At 45.7% G+C, this 25,589-nt stretch overlaps 1 protein-coding gene across 6 annotated transcripts in view; it reads left to right on the top strand.

Moving 5' to 3' along the window:
• The window catches only part of SMARCD3 (SWI/SNF related BAF chromatin remodeling complex subunit D3), a 277,819-nt gene that overhangs the window by 143,342 nt on the left and 108,888 nt on the right, over nt 1-25,589 (top strand). For 4 of the 6 annotated variants that reach the window (XM_075062050.1, XM_075062049.1, XM_075062051.1 and 1 more), the window contains one exon: nt 5,538-5,660. The exons of the other annotated variants lie outside the window; for them this stretch is intronic. In XM_075062050.1, coding sequence (XP_074918151.1) covers nt 5,538-5,660 — 123 coding nt within the window. The remainder of the gene's footprint in view (nt 1-5,537; nt 5,661-25,589) is intronic. 6 annotated transcript variants of the gene reach the window in all.

Raw genomic sequence — 25,589 nt, 5'->3', positions numbered from 1 at the left:
CTGGGTTGGGACCTGGAGTAGAGGGCGGGCCCAGGTCCCTCCCTCTCCACTCCCCTCCTCCCAGGACACTAGGGGAGTGATTAAGAACTGGTTCAGAGACAAGCAATATCGCCCTGAACCTACCCCAGAGAAGAGAAAGCGCGAGACCCAGAGAACAATACTGGCAATTTGCCACACAGCGTTTAAAAGAGAACTAGGTAAATTAATGGAGGTTAAGTCCATTAATGGCTATTAGCCAGGATGGGTAAGGAATGGTGTCCCTAGTCTCTGTTTGTCAGAGGGTGGAGATGGATGGCAGGAGAGAGATCACTTGATCATTACCTGTTAGGTTCACTTCCTCTGGGGTACCTGGCATTGGCCATTGTCAGTAGACAGGATACTGGGCTAGATGGACCTTTGGTGTGACCCAGTATGGCCGTTCTTATGTTTAACTTCCATTTGGTAATTTACCATTCATATTCAAAGCTTGCTAGTGGTGGATAATCCCGGAAAATGGGTGCAAAGTGGTGTTCCTCACTATTCGGTCCCCGTTGAAAGTGAAAGTGTGGTACGCACTTCAGACATAGGTTGAGGAGCAAACCAGGACCAATTCATTATTCAAGTTCTGTGGAATCCCAGGCAGGCCAAATTGCATATAAATGTGTTGGACTTAAGAGACATTTGGTTAGCTCTCAAACATCCTTCTACATATGGGAAACTGAGTTATACCATAAACAAACATATCCTAATATTCAGGTGTTGACAAGGAGGAGCTCACTCTCATCTGGCATATCAATAGACAGTTAGAGAGTGAAGCATCCTTCATCCGGTGTTGCCAATGGCCAAGCACCACCAAGTGAATAACAATACTTGAGGAGGCAATCCAAGCCGAAATGCACTTCCCAGCACTTGTGGTCTCTGAAGACTGAGATAATGGCTATATTTTTGCACAAGCGAGGGAAACCAAAGGTTTACTGGTTTGCAGTGAGGGAAGATTCTGTGTTCTCTAATCTATTCCTGGGGTGCTCAGAGTATGGGGCCCTGACTGATGCCTTTCTTCTGGGTGGGAGCAGAGATTCCTACGTGTCTTTCTTCCAGTGTCACTTATCCCAAGAGTGTCATGATTTTAAAAAGGGACAGAGCTCATAATAGTAAAAGCTGCAGCCTTGGGCTCAGATCTTTTGGCATTGGCATTAGAGCCTCCAGTTCATCTGCCATTTCCTACAGATCTCCTCTCACATTGCCAGAGACAAATCTTGCCTTTAGATCTGAGCTCTCTGACCCTGACAGTTTGAATGATTGCACTTTGTTCAATTCTAATAATGATTTTCTTGAGCGGTCCATTGAATTTCACTGGAAAGCTGAAAGCATTCAACATGGAAAACTTTACAGTGAAGTGGAAAAGATTTTTCCACATGAATCTCTGTCAAAAGTATTTCATCTTTGACTGCTGTAGTCCCCAATACTCTGGTCTGTTGTTTGATTCTAAAAGAATCTGGATCTATTTTGAGTACTTGATATGGTCATGCTTAGGAGTCCCAGTCCTTGACAACTACCCTGAACAAGCATAGAACATAGAGAGCTGGTCCCTGTTCCAGAGAGGCTTGCACTCTTAAGACAAGAGACAGCAGGTGGATACAGACAGATGAGGAGCACAAGGCTACAATGAAGCGTTATTGATCAGCTTGATAGGATATGGTCTCAGCAGACCAGCTGCCTAACCGTTGTCAAGCTGTTTTGTAGTTATCATGGCAAAGGAGAGTTTTAAGAAGAGATTTGGTGGTACTGTATTACTAAAGTTAATCTGGCAGCTGTGTTATACCACCTCATCATTCTTCTATTCCCAGAGCTTCAGTTTTTGCATACCCAGTGGTAAAACGGTTTTTAAGAAATATTGCATGTATTTTCATCTGTTTATAAGCTTCCATTGCCTTTGAGCTCAAATTGTGTGCCCACAAAACTTCTGGAATGAGCTTATGGAGATCCAACCTAGAGCATACTTCCTGGTCCACTTCCTTGTGAAGCATATGGCAGAGACAGTGAATTATAAATCCTGATGGTGGATACTCCTTTGCGGGGTGAACATAATATTACATCCACCTCCTAAATTCCTGCTGAAGACTTCCATTAAAATCTGTTAACTTCCATATACTTTTTTTTTCAAAATCCCATATTGTACCAGATGCTAAATATTCTAGGTTTCAGAGTAGCAGCCATGTTAGTCTGTATCTGCAAAAACTTTGGGAGACAGGCCAGTCCTTGCTTACAGACAGCCCCCCCTAACCTGAAGCAAATACTCACCAGCAACCACAGACTACACAACAAAAACACTAACACAGGTACCTATCCTTGCAACAAAGCCTGTTGCCAGCTCTGTCCACATATCTGTTCAGGGGACACCATCCAGGGCCGCCCAGAGGATTCGGGGGTCTTGGGTCTTTGGCGGCAAGGGGCCCCCACTTGGGTGATAATTTGGCGGCGGGGGATCCTTCTACTTTGGGATCCACTACCAAAGTACCCCGAAGACCTGCGGCGGGAGCCCTCTGCCGCCGAATTGCTGCTGAAGACCCAGCACTTTGGCGGCGGGTCCGGGGCAAACGGACCTCCCCGCCGCGAGTCTTTGGAGCACTTCGGCGGTGGGTCCCGGAGTGGAAGGACCCCCCCGCTGCCAAATTGCTGCTGAAGACCCGAAGCAGAAGAAGCTCCGGGGGCTCGGGCCCCGTGAGAGTTTTCTGAGGCCCCCAGAGCAAGCGAAGGACCTCACTTCAGGGCCCCCCAAAAAAGCTTTTCCTAATGTCCAACCTAAACCACCTTTGCTGCAATTTATGCCTATTGCTTCTTGTCCTGTCCTCAGCTTGTAGGCGACTGGTAACTGCTGATGGAGGAGGCACAATGGCAGCCTTCTCCCTGACCACCACAGTCACGGTCCACTTTCTGGTGACTGCCAAGGCACCATCCAGCAACACTCTCTTGACAAGGCGGCCTAGATCCCCACTCCTTCCCTTTCCACCTGGCCCCTGCCACCTCCTCCGAACCCCAAATCCCCCTGGCATTGCCTATGCCTCAGAGATTAAGGAGAACAATTTTTTCCCCTCCTCCTTGTAACAACCTTTTATGTGCATGAAAACTGTTATCATGTCCCCTCACAGTCTTCTCTTCTCCAGACTAAGCAAACCCTATTTTTTCAATCTTCCCTCATAGATCTTTTTGTATTCTCCAAAGCACTTGCAACCCGTCCCAGCTTGGTATCATCCACAGACTTTACAAGTGTACTCTCCATGTCATTACCTAAATCATTGATGAAACTCCTGGGTGTTCCCAGTGCAGTGTGTGCTGCTGCTGTGGTGGAGTGGGTTTGGCTCATCAGAATGTTCATCTTCAGTTATTATTTGCGTGTTGCTAACATTTCCCTGAAGAATGTCAGATAAGAGAAATGACAATTTTAAGTAGTTTATATCACAGCTAAATATGAATAGAGTTTAATGGGAGAAAGAAAAGATACTTCTCTGGCTCCAGGCCTTACTAGCAAGTCATGGGGCTCTGCCCCACATCATATATACTGCAAGGGAATGAATTAGGAGACTCAGGGCTCAGCCTCAAACAAACAATAGGCACAGGATAGATGAGAGGATGCCAGGGTTTGTGGAACATATGACTTGAATGCCAGAATTAATGAGTGTTTTCCTGCTTTTGCAAGACCTGTAATGATGAGCTGGCCTGGAACTAAAGGAATGGCAGAAATAAAGATTTAGGCATGGTTAATGGTACAGTCTGGTCTTTGCTATGGTGTTTCTGTAACAGCAACTGACTGGAGGCCTGAACCAGGCAAAGGCAGGAGTTACTTCCTGTGAAATGAACCTGTTTGTACCAGATATGTTGTATGCTGAAACACCTGTCAGAAAGTGCAGTAATGTGTACACCCCTGAGGAAGTTGGCCCGGTAGTAATGCCTTTTAGGCCCATGCTATCCATTTCCCCTTTATTTGTGCAATGTACTAAATCCAAACCTTATACCCCAGATTATAAACAATAACAGGTGGCAAATATGGTCAAGTTACTTTTACTGCTGTAGTACAGAAATATTTTAGCTGTTAAATATTTTTGCTGCTTTGTTGAGAGCTGAGGTGAGTATTAGAAATGGATAAGGAGATTCAAGAGAGACTAGGCTAGGAATTGTTTGTAACCCATTTCCTCTTTGGGCTTGTCTGCGCATGGAGTTGTTCCTGAATAAATGTTCCTAATTAACTCCATGTCTGGACACACTTATTCAAGAATAAGAGTGCCTTGTTCCTGTTTAACTGTGCCTGACCAGTTGGGTTAAACTAATCGAACAACTCCAGGTGTAGACAAGTCTTAAAACGCTACCTGCCTCACAATTATCCACAAATCAGGTATTGCCAGGAGTAGATAGTCTGTGACCAATCTCCAAGTTCTAAGAGTATTTCTACACTGGGAAAATACATCACATTAGAAAATGTGCTGACTAATGTGATGTTAAACACAACTTAACATCTAGTTTAGGAAGGGCTAGTCAAGTTTAAAAACAGATTTGCTGGTCATGGTTTATCATAGGGTCCAGTGAACAAATTTTAAAATGTATCAGAGGGGTAGGCGTGTTAGTTTGGATCTGTTAAAGCAGCAAAGAGTCCTGTGGCACCGTATAGACTAACAGACGTATTGGAGCATGAGCTTTCATGGATGAATACCCACTTCATCATATTCACCCATGAAAGCTCATGCTCCAATACGTTTGTTAGTCTATAAGGTGCCACAGGACTCTGCAAATTTTAAAACACGACTCTTCCTTGTCTATACTAGGTGCTAAGTCATGTTTAACAGCATGTTAGCTTACACATTTTCTGATGATGCATTTTCCCAGTGTAGAACATATCCGAGGAGGCAAATCATTGCCTGTGCAGTAGCATGGAATGGGGACCATATGCAGGCAGAGAGTGGGGAACTGCTACAAGGGTTCTGCTGAAGGACATGTGGAACCAGTTCCAGTCATCGGCTCTGCAGCCTAAGGGGAGGATCGCTGCCAAGGATCCAGCTCATTTGTTCAAATCTCTCTCTCTTTTCCTGTTTCCCTCTTTCCTGTCTCCCTCTCTTCATGCCCTACTTCTTGCCAGCTCCTCTTAGAGCTTTTCTAGACTAGGAAAAGGGACGTTTTAAAAAATGTGTTAGCTAGTATAGCTAGCCGTAGTATAGGCAGGACAAGCTGCATGTTAACACTTGTTAGCTGGTCATATTGAAGCCTCTGGCGGAGCCAAGGCTTCATCTCAGCCAGCTAACATGTTAACATACAACTTGGTGTATACTAAGGTTTTAAAAAGTGTAAGGTTTAAAAACACTGTTGTTTTTAAAAATGCTTTTCTTCTAGTATAGAGAGACCCTAGTTTAAACAAAGACAAATCTAAAATGGTTTGTATTGCCTAGAGGCAATCACTTCTGCTAAGCAAACCCTCTCTCTAAGGTCTGGACAGATATAAGTATTACTGGTCCTGGAATATGATGAATTCCTTGCCTCCAGTGTTTGGATATTCCCTGCTTCCTCCTCAGATCCGGGAGTTGGTTCCTGAGTCCCAGGCCTACATGGACCTGTTAGCCTTTGAACGCAAACTGGACCAGACCATTATGAGGAAGCGGGTGGACATTCAGGAAGCCCTGAAGAGACCGATGAAGGTATGACATGGGAAATGGTACAATTGGCTGAATCAGGAAAAACATCCTCAGTGTGATGTACTGGGCTGTGAAGCCATCTCACTGGAGAACTAGTGGAAGCTTCACTGATAGAGTAGGATGACCAAGGCACTTAAGAATATATGGTGGGGAAACACCCTTCCTTGGAGGAGGACAAACTGACTGACTCAGTTCAGTAGCTCTTGCCCATCTCTAATTTATGAGAGTCTTTACTATAGGAAATAACCCTCTCTTTCATTTACAAATATTATTCTTTGAGGTTTTTAAGGAAAAAAGAAGAGGAAATGGAGATAAGAAAGTAGAGGTGCTACCCTAGATACACATTAAATATACTGTTAAGAGTTCAGTTTAAGATTGGAGAAAATAGGAAATAAAATAATGAAAAATGTTAGAAAATAAATAATCTTGTGGACCCTGATCCTGCAAAAACTTGAACACATACTTAGTCCCACATTGGACTACTCATGTGAACAAAGTTAAGCATGTGGAAAATTGTTTGCAGGATCAGACCCAAAGATAAGACTGTTCTTCTCCAAATCCTCAGGCACTGCTCTTGTGTTACGCGTTGTTTTTTCCTGCATTTGCCAGGTTACTCTGTTAATTATATAATTCTGCAATGCTTAATTTGCTTGTTGATTTCCAGCTCCATAGGGTACTTCTTTTGGCCACTTCAGCTGCTGTTTGCCCATACTTCATTCAAATTCCAAATCTCTTAATATGAAGATTCTTACATCTATAGGTCTGTCATGATGTAAAATAATTATTATTATCTGCATTATAATATGTCCAGAGGCCCAGCTGAGGTCAATGCTAGGCACTATGTTGACACATTATACATTTTTTTATACAATTTAAATACTTGAGGCAGACAAAAGGTGGGTAGAAGGAAGTACTATTATTCTTGTTTTAAAAATGGGAAATGAGACAGAGCTTAAATGACTGAGGCCTAGTCTACTCCTAAATCTTAGGTCAACCTAGCTACATTGCTCAGGGCTGTGAAAAAATCCACCCCCTGTGCAACGTAGTTAGGTCAGTCTGATCACCACTATAGATGCATTTAGGTCAACAGAAGAATTCTGTCTTGGAGAGGTGAATTACCTATGTGGATGGAAACCCCCTTCCAACAATGTAAGATGCATCTGTGCCACTGTAGTCTAGACATACCCTTGCACAGAGTCACACAAGAAATCTGTGGCAAAGCCAAGAATTGAGCCTAGTTCTCCTGAAACTGAGTCCACTGGCTTAACCACAGGCCCACCCTTCCTCACATCATCCATGAAACATTTAGCAATGTTGACAATTAATGTGAAGCCCGGTGATGAGAGTTTAACATGTCTCATTGCTGCTGTTTCAGGCTCTTTGGAGATTTAGGAAGGCAACATTTTAGTGGATTACAAGTTTATAGTCAGTAAGTTTTTAAGATTCTTTGCACATAGTGGGCTAAATTGTCAGTTAGTGTAAATTAGCATAGCTTCATTGACATCAATGAAGCTATGCCATTTTACACCACAATAGGACCCATTTAAAAAAAATAAAAGTATAGATTCTCTTTGACAAATAGGCAATAAAGGATGGATTTTGTGGCAAATTTCTCAACCATGAAACTGAGCAATATTGAAAGCTTTCTAGCAGAACTTTATAGGATCTGGAATGGGAAAGTACATAAAAACTAGAACTTTGAGGTTTCAGGAAACATTCTGTTAATCCCTCTTTGCTCATGTAGTTGCAGTTAGATTTCATTTCAAAAGAATCATCAAACAGACTTTTCTAATTTACCTCCAAACTCATTAATGATTGCTCAAATGCAACAGTCATGAAATTCAAAATCTGTCAAAACAAAACTGAGGGTATGGCTACACTTGCAGCTGTACAGCGCTATTAGTTAAACCTGTATTCGTACAGCTGAGTAGGGAAAGCGCTGCGGTCTGTCCACACTGACAGCTGCCAGCCCACTGTCGTGGCCACGTTTGCGGCACTTGCAGCGGCATTGGGAATGGTGCATTATGGGGAGCTATCCCACAGAGCACCTCTTCCCATTCTGGTGCCGTGAGTTGTGGGAAGGGGGCGGGGGGTGCGGGGCATTCTGGGTCCTGTCCCAATGCCCCGTGATGCATGACTTCGCATCCCACAATCCCTGTGTTTCTGTCCACGTTTGGCGCCCCCTTTCAATGGTTTCTGTGCAGCACGATCTGTGTTCCGTTTTGGTCTGTGGGAAATGGAGCCCGAACTGCTGAGAAGTATGCTGATGAGTCTCGCCAGCACATCACATTTGGCAGTTGAGCTACTCCTTAAGATCCAAAGTTACAGTGAGGAGTCTGATGATGATATCGAGTTGCGTAACGCATACAACATGAAATTGCTTATCTCATTCATGGACATGCTCAGCATTGTGGAACGCCGCATTTGGGCTTGGGAAACAAGCACTGAGTGGTGGGATCACATCATCATGCAAGTCTGGAATGATGAGCAGTGGCTGCAGAACTTTCAGATGAGAAAAGCCACTTTCTCAGAAAAGCCAGGGACTGTGTGAGGAGCTCACCCCCACCCTGCAGTGCAAGGACATGAGATTGAGAGCTGCCGTGCCGGTGGAAGCGGGTGGCTATTGCAATCTGGAAGCTGGCAACTCCAGACAGCTACTGATTGATTGCGAACCAGTTTGGAGTGGGAAAGTCGACCGTTGGAATTGTGTTGATGCAAGTTGGCAGGGCTATTAATCGCATCCTGCTAAGAACTGCAACTCCGGGGAATGTGCAGGACATTATGGATAGCTTTGCACAAATGGGTTTCCCTAACTGTGGAGGGGCGATAGATGGGACGGATATTCCTTTTCTGGCACCACCTCACCTAGCATCCGAGTACGTTAATCGGAAGGGGTATTTCTCTATGGTTCTCCAGGTGCTTGTGGATCACTATGGGCGTTTCATTGACATTAACGCAGACTGGCCCAGAAAGGTGCATGATGCATGCATCTTTCGGAACACTGGCCTGTTCAGGAAGCTGCAGGCCAGAACTTTTTTCCCAGAGTGGAAGACCACAGTGGGGGATGTCAAAATGCCCATTGTGATCCTTGGAGACCCCGCTTACCATGCCATGGCTCGTGAAACCTACACAGAGAGCCTTGACAGCAGCAAGAACGGTTCAACTACAGCTGAGCTGGTGCACATGACTGTGGAGGTGCTTTGGCTGTTTAAAGGGCGCGATCTCTGTATGGGAAGCTGGACTTGGGCAAAAACAGCATCCCCACGGTTATATCCGTGTGCTGTACCCTCCATAATATTTGTGAAGGGAAGGGTGAAAGATTCAGTCAGGCGTGGACCTCCGAGGTTCAATGCCTGGAGGCTGAATTTGCACAGCCAGAGAGCAGGGCTATTTAGAGGGGCCCAGCACAGGGCTGCAAGGATTAGGGATGCCTTGAGGGAGCAATTTGAGGCTGAAAACCAACAGTAATGTTTGGTGCCCTGCACGGGAGTGAAGTACAGTGGTTACAATGTTGGTAGGAATCTGTGTTTGCTAAGCTGATTTGCAGTGCCTGTTTCTTTCCTGGGCTAAGGTATCTTTTACTTTATGCAATAATGAAGAATGTTTTCAAAGCCAAAAAATCCATTTATTGAAAAGAAAATTCATTTATTGAAAGAAACAACTGTTTGGGAATCAGAAAGGGCAAGGGGGTGGGGTGGGGAACGGTACAATCACAGATTTGTGTGTATCCTGTCTGGAGTGCTGTGCAGTAAGTGCTGCTCTTCAGGATGGCTATACTGCATGGTGATGGGGGTTGAGTGCAGAGGGTAAGGATCGTAGTTCTCAGGGCTGGTTGGTGAAGATAAGGTGTTGGAGGCAGCTGGTGGCGGTAAGAACCTGGATGTTGAGGAAAGTGGGTTGGAGGTGACATGGGGGCACAAGGGAAAGAGTTTTGGGACAAGGGCTGCAGGAGGGGTGGGTGCAGTAGTGCTCCGCCTGCATGGCTACGAGCGCCTGGATAGAGTCCGCTTAGCACTCCAGAATGCTTATCAGCCGCTCCGTGCTTTGCTTCCGGTGCACTGCATTTTCCTTGCAGATCCTGCTTTCTCTCTCCCTCCACTCCTGTGCTTTTTGATTCTCTAGAAGAGATTGATGCATCACTTCGTGCAGCATGTCATCTTTGCTTTTTCGTGGTCTCTTCTGGAGTTTTTGCAGTCTCTCAGCCAGTGATAACACAGACAGCTGAGATCTCAAGGTTGCATCTGTAAAGGCAAAATGCAACACTTAACAGAGACAGCACTGTTTATACCAGACAGAATAATGATTCCCCTGCACTTAAGGAGGGCACACACAGTCTACACAGTAGCATAATTTTCCCATCCCAAAGAGAGCTCACATAACCCACAGGAGCCCCAAAATGGTGAGTAAGGGGGACTGATTGTTTCACGGATGTACTGTCCTCTGGGTTTCTGTGCCTTGGAGAGAGCCAGTAGCTGTAGGGGGCACCTACATTGAACACTGTCCCAACATTTTCCACAGGAGTTTATCCTGGAAGATATCTCGCTGCTGAGAGTGACCTCGGAAGCAAGAGAGGGTCTTCTACTGCAATGCGTCTTCCGCCCTGGCCCATCTGCAGTTTGCCTGTGTGCAGCAATGGTCCCCCTGCCCCTCGCAGCACAATGGCGCGGACATGTTAGCCTGACTGGGACAAGGACCACGGTGGCTCTCCCAATAAACCTGCGCAAGCGCATTACCCACATTCTGGATGAGACTTGCGAAGAGATTACCGAGGCCGATTACTGCGATCTGATAGCCCACATCAATGCGCTATTCCGCACCTAGGCATTCTTGCGTGCAGCCCTAACCCTCCTCTCCCAAAAAATTTCCTTCCTGAAAATAAAAGCTGCTTACTGAGAACCTGCTCTTCTGTTTGTCCTCGAGCAAGTACCGGCTGCTTCGACTGGCTGCCTTCCTCCTGGCTTGAGAAGAGCTCCTGACTGCATGCTTCCAGGGATTCCGGGGTGTCCCCCCTGCCCCAGCACCTTCACTCCCTCTTTTCTACTGCTCCTCCTCCTCCTCCCCCTGCTCTGAAGTGTCCATGGTGGTGCTCGGAGTGGAGGTGGGGTCACCTCCAAGTATCGCATCCAGCTCTTTGTGGAAATGGCAGGTCGTGGGGGCAGTGCTGGAGCAGCAGTTTGCCTCGCAGGCTTTGTGGTAGGCATTCCACAGCTCCTTCACTTTAATCCTGCACTGCAGTGCATCCTGGTCATGGCCCCTTTCCATCATGGCCCTTGATATCTGTCCGAAGGTATCGTAATTCCTACGGCTGGAGCGCAGCTGGGACTGCCCAGCTTCCTCCCCCCAAACACTGATGAGGTCCAGCAACTCGCCATTTCTCCATGCTGGGCCTCGTTTGGCACGTGGAGGCATGGTCACCTGGAAAGATTCACTGATTGCACTCCACACCTGGCTGAGCAAACATGAAGGGGATTTTTAAAATTCCCAGGGAATTTAAAGGGTGGGTCTGACAGTTGGTCACCTGAGGCCAGGGCAGTAGAATTTGAACTGATGAACAGAGTTGCTAGAACAAGCATTGTGGGATACTGCCGAATACTTCTGGAGGCCAATCAGAGTGCATTGGGCGGCCACACTGCCACAGCAATGCAGCAGCAGCAGTGCAATACTCTTTATTCCTCTCGGGGAGGTGGATTACAAGCTGTGCTGTAACTGCGGAGATACAGAGCTGTACATGCCTTGCCAATGTGGACAGGGAGTGAGTTACAGCGCTGTTGGTGACTTTATTGCGCTGTAACTCTCAAGTGTAGCCAAGGCCTGAGATCAGGCAATTTTTGCTTGGTTTGGAGTATTCTTATTTATCTACATTATTGCTGGAGCACTGGCAACAGCTATATTGAAGGGTGCCCCAGCATTTCCATCCTAAATGCTGCTCCAGGTAACTTGTAACCCTGAAATATTCACTGTAGGAGCTGCCATTTTCCAGATCTTGTCTGCCTGAAGGTGAATTATTTAGACGTTTTAAGGAAAATGGTTCAACCATTTTTGAATGAGTGGAGACTGGAAAACATACATTTACTCCATTAAAAATGCTTTGGCCTTTGAGCAGCTGTAGTGCTGAAAAAAATGGCAGCTGTGGGGGTAGCTCAAATGGCAGGGGCAAGGCCTTGGGTTGGGGAATGAAAGCATTGAGCCACCTGCCAGCTCATTCTACTGCTGGCGGCAACCTCAATCAGCTGTTGCTGTCTCCAGCCCTTATCCTGCCTCCTGTCATCTCTTTTTCTGTCTCCTGCTCTCTCTGCATTAGTGCATTGCTATACCATGTCCATCACTATGGTGTCAACAGTGCCTCGTCTTGCAGGCCAACATTCATGGAAGGCCACCTCTGTTTTAGTTCTTTTATAAACAACCAGTATAACTGTCACAGTGCCTTGGGCCTCCGGGTGCATGTGTGCATTCTAGCATGCCTATAATAGCCAGGGCTGGATTTCTAGTTGGGCACAGTAGGCACGTGTCTAGGGGCACTGTACCTCTCTAAAACTGTGTGCAACAGGAAGGTCAGCTGTAGGCGGGGTTGAAGGTTGCTGTTTTTTTAAGACTTGCTAGCTAGTAAGTCTGCTGCTGCAAAATTAATATTTGTATGTTTGTTAATATCACTTTTTTCACAGCAGACTTCCTCAGCCCTGGCAAGCCAGGGGACAAATTAAGCCCTGGATGGAGAGGTGGGTAGGGAGACAATGGGGGCCAGGGATGATGAGGGGATAGATGGGATTGGGGCTGGAGGGGCAGCAAGGGTCAGGGGCAATGTGAGATGGTGGAGAGCCAAGGGCCGGCATCCAGGGCCAGAGCCAGCCACCCCAGGGCTGAAGCCTGACCCTCACTGCCCCTGGGAAGGTGGGGAACTCACTGGCTGCCTGCTCCTCTGGCATTTGTGGCTCTAGAGGGGGCAGGGCCCACTCCTTTGCCCCCTCCAGTCATTGCCCAGGAGGCTGTGGCCACAAGGAGAGCCCCTGATGGCCGCATTTGAGAAATACTGTGCTAGAAGTCTAAATACTAAGGTGGGTGAGCTAGAGGAGTGCCTGGCATTAAATGAGGATATTGATGTAATAGGAGTTGCAGGAACTTGTTGGAATAAGGATAATTGATGGGACATGGTAATACAAGGGTACAAAATATATAGGAATGACCGAATAGGTTATGCTGGTCAGGGAGTGGCATTATGTGGGGGGAAAAAAATATAGACTCAAAGTAAAAATATTAAATGAATCAAGCCATACCATAGAATCTGTATGGATAAAAATTCCATGCTTGAACAATAAAAGTATAGCAGTGGGAATATACTACCGACCATGTGACCTGGATGGTAATAGCGATTGTGAAATGCAAGGGACATTACACAGGCTACAAAGGGAGAAAATCCAATAATAAATTGGGATTTCAACCTGTGTTCCCTGTAAGCTGTGAGCTTGTGCAGCCATGCAGGAGAGATTCAAATACCAAGCAGCTGATTAGCAGAGCGCACACAGCTAGCAGCGTGTGTTCAGGTGCCCCTCTCCCCCCCCCCCATGTTGCTCCATCCTGCAGCTGCTCCCGGGACCCTCCTGCTGGCTATGCAAAGCGGGGTGTGTGGAGGGGGTAGGGTGCTGATGTCAGGGTGACCCCCCTCCCCCCGTCTCTGTACCCCATCTCCCCAGAGCAGGGAAGAAGGGACAGCCTGGCTCTGGAGGACTTGAAGCTGCAGTCTGAATGGTGAGTGGCTGAGTGCATGTCTTAAAGAGACAGTGCACTCTTTCTGAGATTTCCGCAGCAGCCAGCTCACACAGTCTCTGTCTCACACACTCACTCACTCACACTCTCTCTCTCTCTCTCTCTCTCTTTCTCTCTCTCTCCCCTTCCCCCTGCCCATGTACCCCATCTCCACAGAGCAGAGGAGGAGAGACAACAGGGTTCAGGACAGAGCAGGAGAGGGTTCAATGAGTGTCTTAAAGAGACAGCGCACGGTTTTCCCCAGCAGCCAGCACACACACACACTGTCTTTGTCACACAGACAGTCTCTTTCACACTCACCTCCCAACATGTACTTGTATTGTTGTTATTATTGTTACTTTTTGGTACTTCCTGCAGTGCACATATATTCTCTGTAATTTTATTCGTTCAAAGTGTGTTATTTTAGTTTTTTGACTGGTCTATGCATTTCATAATTTTTATTTCTCTCTTACACTTACATTTAATTCTTTGAGTAGTGAGTTCTAAAATGCTTCACCTGTCTTGACTGGAGTAATTATCCCTATGGTAACTTTTTAAAAATATATATTATATCTAGGTTTTTTGTTTCTACTGATGGCCCACATCCCCACATACTTTGATGCACATAACAAAATTTATTCCGCACATGGATGGAAAAAATTAGAGGGAACATTGATTTCAGCTATTCTCGTATTGATTGGATATCTGTCACTTCTGGAAGGGATGCAGATATAAAATTTTTTGCACTATAAATGACTGCTTCTTGGATCAGCTTGTCTTGAAACCCACAATGGGAGAGGGAATTCCTGATCTAAGTGGCGTACAGGATCTGGTTCAAGAGGTGAATATAGCTGAACCATTCAGTAATAGCAACTGTAATGTAATTAAATTTAACATCCTTGTAAGAGGAAAAATACCAAAGAAACCTACTCAGTAGAATTTAATTTAAAAAAATACAACTACACAAAAATGAGGAAGCTAGTTAAATAGAAATTAAAAGGAACAGTCACAAGGGTGAAATGCCTACAAACTGCGTGCAGATTACTTTCAAAATGCCATAATAGAGGCTCAGACTAAATGTATACCCCCCAAAAAGAACACCAGTAAGAGAACCAAAAAATGCCACCAAGGCTAAACAAGAGAGTAAAAGAGGCAGTTAGAGGAAGAAGGGCATCATTTAAAAAGTGGACATCAAATCCTACTGGGGGAAATATAAAGGAGATGAACTGCTGACAAGTCAAGTGTAAAAGTATAATAAGTCAGGCCAAGAAAGAATTTTGAAGAGAAACTAATTATATAGAAACTAACAATTTTTTTAAGTATATCAGAATTAGGAAGCCTGCCAAACAGGCAGTGGCTCCACTGGACAATTAAGGTGTTAAAGGAACACTGAAGGAAAACAAGGTTGTTGCACAGAACTGAATGAATTCTCTGTATCTGTTTTCACTGCAGAGGATATGGGAGAGACCCCCACACTCAAGCCATTCTTTTTAAGTGACAAGTCTGAGGAACTGTCCCAGGTTGAGGTGTCAGTAGGAGAGGTTTTGGAACAAATCAGTAAATTAAACCATGATAAATCACCAGGACCAGATGGTATTTATGTAAGTGTCGTGAAGGTACTCAAATATGAAATTGCAGAATTAGTAACTATGGTATGTAACCTATTGCTTAAATCAGCCTCTGTACTAGATAGCTAGGGGGTAGCTAATGTAACACTGATTTTTAAAAAAGGCTCCAGAAGCGATCCTGGGAATTATGGGTCAGTCAGCCTAACATTTGTACCAGGCAAATTGCTGAAACTATAATAAAGAACAGAATTATCAGACACATAAATGAACACAATATGTTGAGGAAAAGTCAAATGGCTTTTGAAAAGAAAATCATGGCTCACCAATCTGTTAGAATTCTTTGAAGATGCCAACCAGCATTTGGACAAAAGTGATGGAGTGGATATAGTGTACTTGGACTTTCAAAAAGTCTTTAACAGGTCCCACACCAAAGCCTCTTAAGTAAAGTAAGCAGTCATGGGATAAGAGGGAAGGTCCTGTTATGGATCAGTAACTGGTTAAAGATAGGAAACAAAGCGTAGGAATAAATGGTCAGTTTTCACAATGGAGAGAGGAAAATAGCGGGGGTCCTCCAAGGATTCATAACTTATCTGGAAAGAGGAGTAAACAGTGAGGTGGCGGAATTTACAGATGATACAAATTACTCAAGATTGTTAAGGCCAAAGCTCACTGCAAAGAGTTACAACTGGATCTCACTAAACTGGGTGACTAAACTGGCAGATGAAATTTGACGTTGATAAATGCCAAGTAATGCACATTGGAAAACATAATCCCAACAATACAGACGAAATGATGGGGTCTAAATTAGTTGTTACCACTAAAGAAAAGATCTTGGAGTCATCATAGATAATTCCCTGAAAACATCCACTGAATGTGCAGCAGCAGTCAAAAAAGTGAACAGAATGTTAGGAACCATTAAGAAAGGGATAGAAATAAGACAGAAAATATTATGATGCTACTATATAAATCCATGGTACGCCCACGCCTTGAATACTGTGTGTGGTTCTGGTTGCCTCATCTCAAAAAAGATGTATTAGAATGGGAAAAAGTGCTGAGAAGGGCAACAAAAATTATTAGGGGTCTGGGACAGCTTCCGTATGAGGAGAAATGAAAAAGACTGAGACTGTTCATTTTAGAAATGAGATGACTAAGGGGAGATATGAGAGAGGTCTATAAAATCATGAATGTTGTGGAGAAAGTGAATAGGGAATGTTATTTACCCCTTCACCTAACACAGGAGCTAGGTGTCACCTGATAAAATTAATAAACAGCAGACTTAAAATGAACAAAAGGAGTACAATGCACAGTCAAGCTGTGGAACTTGTTGTTATGGGATATTGTGAAGGCCAAAAATATAACTAGGTTCAAAAAAGAATTAGGTGAGTTCATCATGGAGGATAGTCAGCAATGGCTATTAGTCCAAGATGGCAGGACCACAACCCATCTCGTGTGTCCTTAAACCTCCATATCTGCAAGAAACTGGATACGACAACAGGTGAGGAATCATTGAAATCGCGCCTGTTCTGTTCGTTTCCTCTGAACAATCGAACCATCAAACTCCTGACCAGAGGACCAATCAGGAAACGATTTTTCAAATCTCAGGGAGGGAAGTTTTGGGTGTGGGTCCTTCTGAGTCTTAGTCTTCTCTGTTGCTCTCTAGCTCTGAGAGGTTTCACTTTTCTATCTTCCAGGGCTTTCTAATCTTCTGTTCCAATTGTAAGTGACAAAGGTAGAAAACAATATAGACTTTTTATGTTGTTTTGGTTGTATTTACATGTGTGTAGATTTTGCTGGAATGTTATTCATATTTTTCTTATAAGCAATAGCCCTGTATTGTCATCTTGATGCAGAATTAATTTTGATGTGTTTTTTCTTTCTTTCTTTTTTATATAAAGCTTTCTTTTTAAGACTGTTTGAGTTTTTTCTCTCTGGGTAGGCTAAGGAACGAAGGGAGGGAATTCCTTTGTGTTAGATCTACGGAGGGAAGCTCTGCAGCACCAGGAATTGGTGGGAGGGGAGAGAGAGAGAATCATTTCTGTTTCCTTGTATTTGGGGTTTGTCTCTTTTGAATAGAGGAGACATGCTTCTTGGTATTGTGATGTAAAGAGATTGCATCAGTACTCTCAGGTTAGCCCAGAGAGGAAAGTCTGGGTGGGAGAGAGAGGGGGAAGGGAAGTGGGTATTTCCCTTTGTTGTGAGACTCAGAGTTCTGAGTCTTGGGGTCCCTCCCAGGGAAGGTTTTGGGGAGACCAGAGCGAAGGGCCAAAACCTGAAATTTTGGATGCTGGTGGCAGCGAGATAAATCTAAGCTGGTAATTAAGCTTAGAGGGTTCATGCTAGCACCCAGATTTTTGGACGCTAAGGTCCAGATTTGGGAAAGAGGCTTATGATATGAGTGGCAGCGGAAGTGGGAAAATAAGAATCCAGAAGCCAGTAGGATATATTATTTTCTTTTCTCTGCTAGGGGCTTTTTAGCAGAGAGAAAGGGTTTGGTTTTAAAAGTAGCCAGAGAGAAATTTTTTTTCTTCTGCTTTGCTCAGCTGGCTTGCATTTTAAGCAAGGAGCCATTTAAGGTGACATTAAGGGTCTTTGTTAAACAATAGAATTCCAATTGGGAATCAAGTACCCAGCAAACACACACAGGTAAATAAACTGGTTTTTGTTTTTAATTTACATGTCAAACATTAGCCTAGAAGAAGTTAAACAAAAGGACGGTTGCTAGGCAGAACTCCAGGAGACAACAGAGAGCCAGCAGTTCAGACAATAAACCACCAGAGGGCACCCCAACACAAGAAAACAGGAACCATGACTTCCAAGGAAAGCCTGAAAAAGGAACGAGCAAGACACAGAGGCAAAAAGCATAGACGAGACATGGAAAAAAACATACAAGACGGATGGAAATTAAAGAAAAACAAAAGCAAATGAAAGCAGCCCAAAAAGAGATCAAGCAGCCAAAATGCAGCTCACCAAAGAAAACAACAAGAAGAGAGGCAAGCCTACAAAAAAACAAGCAGAAGAAGATGCAGCCTTCCAAGAGAGATGGAAAAACTCCAGAGGAGAGAAAAAAAGTGAAGAGAGGACCCACAGAGCAAGCATGAATTAGAACAGGCTAAGCAACAGAACCAGCCAATCCTAACACCCGTCGCCAGTTGTTGTTCCCGCACAAGAAATTTCCCAACTACAAGGCAGGTGATGACACTGAGGCCTTCTTAGAAAATTTTGAAAGAGCCTGCATTGGGTACAGCATCCTGAAGACCAGTACATGCTAGAGCTGAGGTCACACCTCAGTGGACCCTTAGCAGAAGTGGCGGCTGAAATGCCAAAGGACCAAATGAACGATTATAAACTGTTTCAAACCAAGGCCAGATACAGAATGGGGATAACCCCGATCATGCCCGTCGGCGGTTCAGAACCCAAAAGTGGAAACCAGATGGGTCATTCCCAAACACGCCTACTACGTTGGAAAGAATTATAAGGCCTGGATATCAGGAACCAATGTTCAATCCATTGACGAACTGCACCTCCTCATACAAATGGAGCAGTTCTTGGATGGTGTTCCTGAGGACATAACACGGTACATCCAAGATGGAAAACCCAAAAATCTCACCGAGGCGGGGGAGATTGGAGCCAAATGGATGGAAGTGGCAGAAAGCAAGAAAGCTACTGTAAAGGGGAATGAAAACCCCAGGGGGCACACCGACAATAAACCCTACAACCGAGGGCAACCCAAAACCCCACCTACAACCAAGGAAAGCCACAGACACCCTATCTTCCACCTCACCAGTCTCCAGTAACTCACCTCGACCCAGTGACCCGTCAGCTGGAAGATGCTATAAGTGTAATGAACTGGGACATATAAAGGCCAACTGCCCAAAGAACCCCACCGGGTGCAAGTCATTACACCACCATCACACCAAAGATCCCCAGGCCCAGATACCTCTCAAATCCCCTTGGAGCGAAGGGAAAATTTGAGAGTGGGCGGAAAGAAGGTTACCGCGTGGAGAGACACGGGGGCACAAGTGTCAGCTATCCACCAATCCTTCGTGGATCCCAAACTCATCAACCCAAAGGCCAAAGTGACCATTTACCCCTTCATGTCACAAGCTGTAGACTTGCCTACAGCTGAACTGCCTGTCCAGTACAAAGGCTGGTCAGGAATGTGGACTTTTGCAGTCTATGACAATTATTCCATCCCCATGCTACTGGGGGAAGACTTGGCCAACCAGGTGAAGCGGGCCAAGAGAGTGGGAATGGTTACACGCACAGCCAAACCAGGCAAGCTTCCAGACCCATTCCTGTTCCTGAGCCGTCCACAGGGAACCCGTCTGTGTTACCAGAGACCCAGACAGAGGTAGTGGACCCGGATCCCATGCCAACGGCTGAACCAGCCACAGCACCTCCAGTCCCAGACCCGGAACTGGAACAGCAACCAGCACCAGCACCAGCAATTGCAACCACATCTTCAAACCCAACGCCAGAGGGGGCCAACGAGCCTGAACTGGCAGAAGCAACAGACAACCATACCGAAGAGGCTCAGCCAGAGCCTGAAATACCCCCAGGTGCACCAGCGGAGAGCGGTTCACCAGCAACGGAAACAACCCCATCACCTACATCGCTTCCAGAGGGACCAAGCCCAAGTCCACAGTCTGAGGAAGAACTGGTGTCCCCAGCCTCAAGGGAACAGTTCCAGACTGAGCAGGAAGCAGATGACAGCCTTCAGAAAGCTTGGTGGCGGCACGGAGCAACCCACCGCCTCTCAGCTCTTCTAACCGATCCCGGTTTGTTATAGACCAAGGACTTTTATACAAGGAAATTCTTTCTGGTGGACACCAGGAAGAATGGCAGCCGCACAAACGGTTGGTGGTTCCAACTAAGTACGGGGGAAGCTCTTAAGCTTAGCCCATGATCATCCCAGTGGCCATGCTGGGGTGAACAGAACCAAAGACAGGTTGGGGAAGTCCTTCCACTGGGAGGGGATGGGCAAGGAAGTTGCCCAGTATGTCCGGTCTTGTGAGGTGTGCCAAAGAGTGGGAAAGCCCCAAGATCTGGTCAAGGCCCCTCTCCAGCCACTCCCATAATTGAGGTCCCATTTCAGCGAGTAGCTGTGGATATTCTGGGTCCTTTCCCAAGAAAGACGCCCAGAGGAAAGCAGTACGTACTGACTTTCGTGGACTTTGCTACCCGATGGCCGGAAGCAGTAGCTCTAGGCAACACCAGGGCTAAAGCTGTGTGCCAGGCCCTAACAGACATTTTTGCCAGGGTAGGTTGGCCCTCCGATATCCTTACAGATTCAGGATCTAATTTCCTGGCAGGCACCATGAAAGACCTGTGGGAAACTCATGGGGTGAATCACTTGGTTGCCACCCCGTACCACCATCAAACCAATGGCCTGGTCGAAAGGTTTAATGGAACTTTGGGGCCATGATCCGTAAATTCGTGAATGAATACTCCAATGACTGGGACCTAGTGTTGCAGCAGTTGCTCTTTGCTTACAGGGCTGTACCACATCCCAGTTTAGGGTTTTCACCATTTGAACTTGTGTATGGCCACGAGTTAAGGGGCCATTACAGTTGGTGAAGCAACAATGGGAGGGGTTTACACCCTCTCCAGGAACTAACATTCTGGACTTTGTAAGCAACCTACAAAACACCCTCCGACATTCTTTAGCCCTTGCTAGAGAAAACCTAAAGGATACTCAGGAAGAGCAAAAGGCCTGGTATGATAAACATACCAGAGACCGTTCCTTCAAGAGAGGAGACCAGGTTATGGTCTTGAAGGCGCAACAGGCCCATAAGATGGAAGCATCATGGGAAGGGCCATTCACGGTCCAAGAGCGCCTGGGAGCTGTTAACTACCTCATAGCATTTCCCAATTCCTCACTAAAACCCAAAGTGTACCATGTTAATTCTCTCAAGCCCTTTTATTCCAGAGACTTACAGGTTTGTCAGTTTACAGTCCAGGGAGGAGATGACGCTGAGTGGCCTGACGGTGTCTACTACGACGGGAAAAAGGACGGTGGCGTGGAAGAGGTGAACCTCTCAACCACCCTGGAACGTCTGCAGCGGCAACAAATCAAGGAGCTGTGCACTAGCTTCGCCCATTGTTCTCAGCCACTCCAGGACGGACTGAACAGGCATACCACTCCATTGACACAGGTAATGCTCACCCAGTTAGAACACCACCCTACCGGGTGTCTCCTCACGCCCAAGCTGCTATAGAACGGGAGATCCAGAACATGCTACAGATGGGTATAATACGCTCATCTACCAGTGCATGGGCATCTCCAGTGGTTCTGGTACCCAAACCAGATGGGGAAATACGCTTTTGCGTGGACTACCGTAAGCTAAATGCGGTAACTCGTCCAGACAACTATCCAATGCCACGCACCGATGAGCTATGGAAAAGTTGGGACGTGCCCAGTTCATCTCTACAATAGACTTAACCAAGGGGTACTGGCAAGTACCGCTAGATGAACCTGCCAAGGAAAGGTCAGCATTCGTCACCCATGCGGGGGGTGTATGAATTTAATGTACTTCCTTTCGGGCTGCGAAATGCACCCGCCACCTTCCAGAGGCTGGTAGATGGTCTGCTAGCAGGACTGGGGAGAATATGCAGTTGCCTACCTCGATGATGTGGCCATTTTTTCAGACTCCTGGCCCGACACACCTAGTACACCTGGAAAAGGTCTTTGAGCGTATCAGGCAGGCAGGACTAACTGTTAAGGCCAAAAAGTGTCAAATAGGCCCAAAACAGAGTGACTTACCTGGGACACCAGGTGGGTCGAGGAACCATAAACCCCCTACAGGCCAAGGTGGATGCTATCCAAAAGTGGCCTGTCCCAAAGTCAAAGAAACAGGTCCAATCCTTCTTAGGCTTGGCCGGGTACTACAGGCGATTTGTACCACACTACAGCCAAATCGCTGCCCCACTGACCGACCTGACCAAAAAGACCCAGCCAAATACAGTTAAATGGACTGATGAGTGTCAGGAGGCCTTTACCCAACTTAAGGCGACGCTCACGTCTGACCCTGTGCTAAGGGCCCCAGACTTTGACAAACCATTCCTAGTAACCACCGATGCATCTGAGCGTGGTATAGGAGCAGTTCTCATGCAGGAAGGACCGGATCACAACTTCCATCCTGTCGTGTTTCTCAGCAAGAAACTATCTGAGAGGGAAAGCCACTGGTCAGTCAGTGAAAAGGAATGCTATGCCATTGTGTACGCCCTGGAAAGCTACGCCCATACGTTTGGGGACGGCGGTTCCAGCTACAAACTGACCATGCTGCGCTAAAGTGGCTTCATACAGCCAAAGGGAACAACAAGAAACTTCTTCGTTGGAGTTTAGCTCTCCAAGATTTTGATTTTGAAATTCAACACATTTCAGGAGCTTCTAACAAAGTAGCTGATGCACTCTCCCGTGAGAGTTTCCCGGAATACACTGGTTAAAACTTGTCCTTAAGATGTAGAAGTCTTGTAGTTTACATACTTAGTAGTATATGTAAAGGTCAGACTGTGTTATTCATATTTTTTATAAGAATAGCCCTGTCATTGTCACTTGAGGCAGAGAATATTTGATGTCTTTTTTCCATTTTTTTTTTTTTTTATATAAGCTTCTTTTTAAGACTTGTTTAGTTTTCTCTCTGGGTAGGTCTAAGGGAACGAGGGGAGGGGAATTCTCTTTGTGTTGAATCTACGGAGGGTTGCTCCCTTGCCAGCACCAAAGCGCGGATCGTGGGACGGCGGAAAGAGATGTTGATCATCTTGTTCCTTGTATTTCGGGCGTTTGTCTTCCTTTGGTGAAATAGAGGAGACCAATGCTTCTTGAATGTGATGTAAAAAGATTGCATCAGTACTCTCAAGGTTAGCCCAGAGCAGGTAAGTCCTCGGTGGAGAGCAGAGGCGGGAAGCGGAAGCTGGGTTTATCTCCTTTGTTGTGAGACTCAGAAGCTTCTGATCTGGGCATCTGCCAAGCGAAGTTCTCACGGCGTGCGGACCAAGCGAGGCCACGGCCGCAGTACATTCCTGTCTGGTGCAGCGGAGACTAAGATCCACGTGGTAATTAAGCTTGGGGGTCTGTGTGCTAGCGACCACATTTTGGGCTAAGGTCCGATTCTGGACAGAGGCTATCGGCGCTGGGTTTACAGACAAATTTGCAAGAGTGGGGCAGCTTTTTACCCAGGCCACCTGCACTCCACAACAGAATAAACTCTGCTCTTCTCACTACACTCGAGCCTACCTTCCCAGCAACCACCATTACCAAGACCTGGCTTTTCGCCTTCGGAACGACGGACGAACCAACGGGCGCGATCATGCAGAGGTCTATAAATCATCGATGCTGCTGGAGAAGTAAATAAGAAGTGTCTATTTACTCCTTCTCATCAATGAATGCCAGGGCGTCACCCAATATATGGGATAGGATTTGGAAAGCGAGACTAGGGGTAGTACTATAATAAGAAACAAAAGTAACACTATCTTTCTTCAACAGTGCAAACAGTCAACCCAAAGTTCAGTCTATCTCGTCTTCTCTGGTCTTGAATAACCTAAATATCTTTATTTCATCTGCAGATTTTGCCACCTCTTTTCTTATTTTATTCCCAGATCATGTATACGTACAGCAGCTCCTCACTTAAAGTCATCCCGGTTAACGTTGTTTCCTTGTTACATTGCTGATCAATTAGAGAACATGCTCATTTAAAGTTGTGCAGTGGTCCTTCTAACATCGTTTGGCAGCCGTCTGCTTTGTCCATTGCTTGCAGGGAGAGCAGCCCCTTGGAGCTAGCTGGTGGGGGCTTGGAACCAGGGTGGACCGGCAGCCCCCCATCTGCTCCCCTAAGTTCCCTGTGCGGCAGCTGCCCAGCAGGCTATCAATTGCCGGCAGTTCAGCTGTCCCTCCTTCCTCCCACTGCCCTGTGCTGCTCTGCCCCTGCCCTGGAGCCTCCTGCTTGCAGTACGGGGGGCGGGGGGAAGAGGAGTGCTAATGTCAGGGTGTCCCCCTTCCCTCTACTCCTGCCTCCCGCTTACCCCATCTCCATAGAGCAGGTTGGGGGACACGACAGGGCTCAGGATGGAGGGAGCTTGCTGGCAGCAGCAGCGGTCTCAACTTGCTGATCTACTTAAAAAGGCAATGTACTGAGAGTGGGGTCAGCATACTGAAAGGGTCAATGCACATCTCTCTCTTTCTCTCGCACACGATGTGTGTCTCTGTCTGCCATGCTGTCTCCCCTCCCTCCATTCATGCTGCCTTGTGGAATGTGAGGCTACATTAACAACAATGGGTTAACCCTTGAGGGCTCAGCCGATTGCTAATTCATTATTTAGCAGTAAGGCATTCCCTGGGAAATATCTCACTCTCTTATTTCACCACTTCAACAAAGCTTCACAATCATCATCGCTGTGTACGAGTATTAAATTGTTTGTTTAAAATGTAAACTCTCTCTGTGTATGTGTGTGTGTGTGTGTATATGTATATAATATAGTCTTTTGTCTGGTGAAAAAAAAATCCCTGGAACCTAACCCCCCCACCATTTATATTAATTCTTATGGGGAAATTGGATTTGCTTGACAGCGTTTCACTTAAAGTTGCATTTTTCAGGAACATAACTACAACGTTAAGCAAGAGGTTGTTGTATATTAAACAATACCAATCCTGATGTGAAACCTTGTGCATCCACTTTTAACTTTTTGCCTTGATGAAAATTGACCAGTTATTCATAGTCTCTGCTTTTTGTCTCTTTGCAGTTTCCAATCCACCCCATATCTCCTAAATTTCTTTAGTAACTTCTTGTGAGGCTACCAAATTCATGTGATTTAAACATTTATTCCACATCATGCCAGCTTATAGTTTGTCTGCCTGTCAGCCTCTCTATATGTAGATACAAAAGCATAGATTTTTATCTACTCTCTCTTTTGAGGACAAGATTTACCCTACACTTAGGAGCATGACATAAAAAAACTAGAACAATATTAAATTAACATGGTACATGTTATATCAATTAAAAACTGGCTAACTGGTAGGTCTCAAAATATAATTGTAAATCAGAAATCGTCATTGACTGGGTGTGTTTCTAGAGGAGTCCTTCAGGGATTGGTTCTTTGCCCTATGTTTAACTTTTTTTATCAGTGAGCTGAAAGAAAACATAAAATTGTCACTGGTAAGGTTTGCAGATGACAGAAAAATTGAGGGAGTGGTAAATAATGAAGAGGAGGAGGTCTCCAATGCAGAGTGATCTGGATTACTTGGTAAGCTGGGCACAAGCAAAGAGTATGTATTTTAATATGGCTAAATGCAAATATATACCTCTAGGAGTAAAGATTGTAGGCCATACTTAGAGTATGGGGGACTCTATTCTGGGAAGCAGTGACTCTGGAAAAGATTTGGGAGTCGTGGTGGACAATCAGCTGAACAAGCGCTCCCAAAGCGATGCTGTGGACAAAAGAGCAAATACAATCCTTGGCTGCATAAAACGAGGGAATCTTATGTAGGAGTAAAAAAGTTATTTTACCTCTGTATTTGCCATTGGTGCAACTGCTGCTGGAATATTGTGGCCCATTTTGGTGTCCACAATTCAAGAAGGAGGTTGTTAACTTGAAGAGGGTTCAGAGAAGAGCCATGAGAATGATAAAG

Source organism: Chelonoidis abingdonii, chromosome 2, assembly GCF_003597395.2.
Source record: "Chelonoidis abingdonii isolate Lonesome George chromosome 2, CheloAbing_2.0, whole genome shotgun sequence".
Taxonomy (NCBI): Eukaryota; Metazoa; Chordata; order Testudines; family Testudinidae; genus Chelonoidis; species Chelonoidis abingdonii.
The sequence above is the reverse complement of the archived record's forward strand: the minus strand, read 5'-3'. Positions and strand labels throughout refer to the sequence as shown.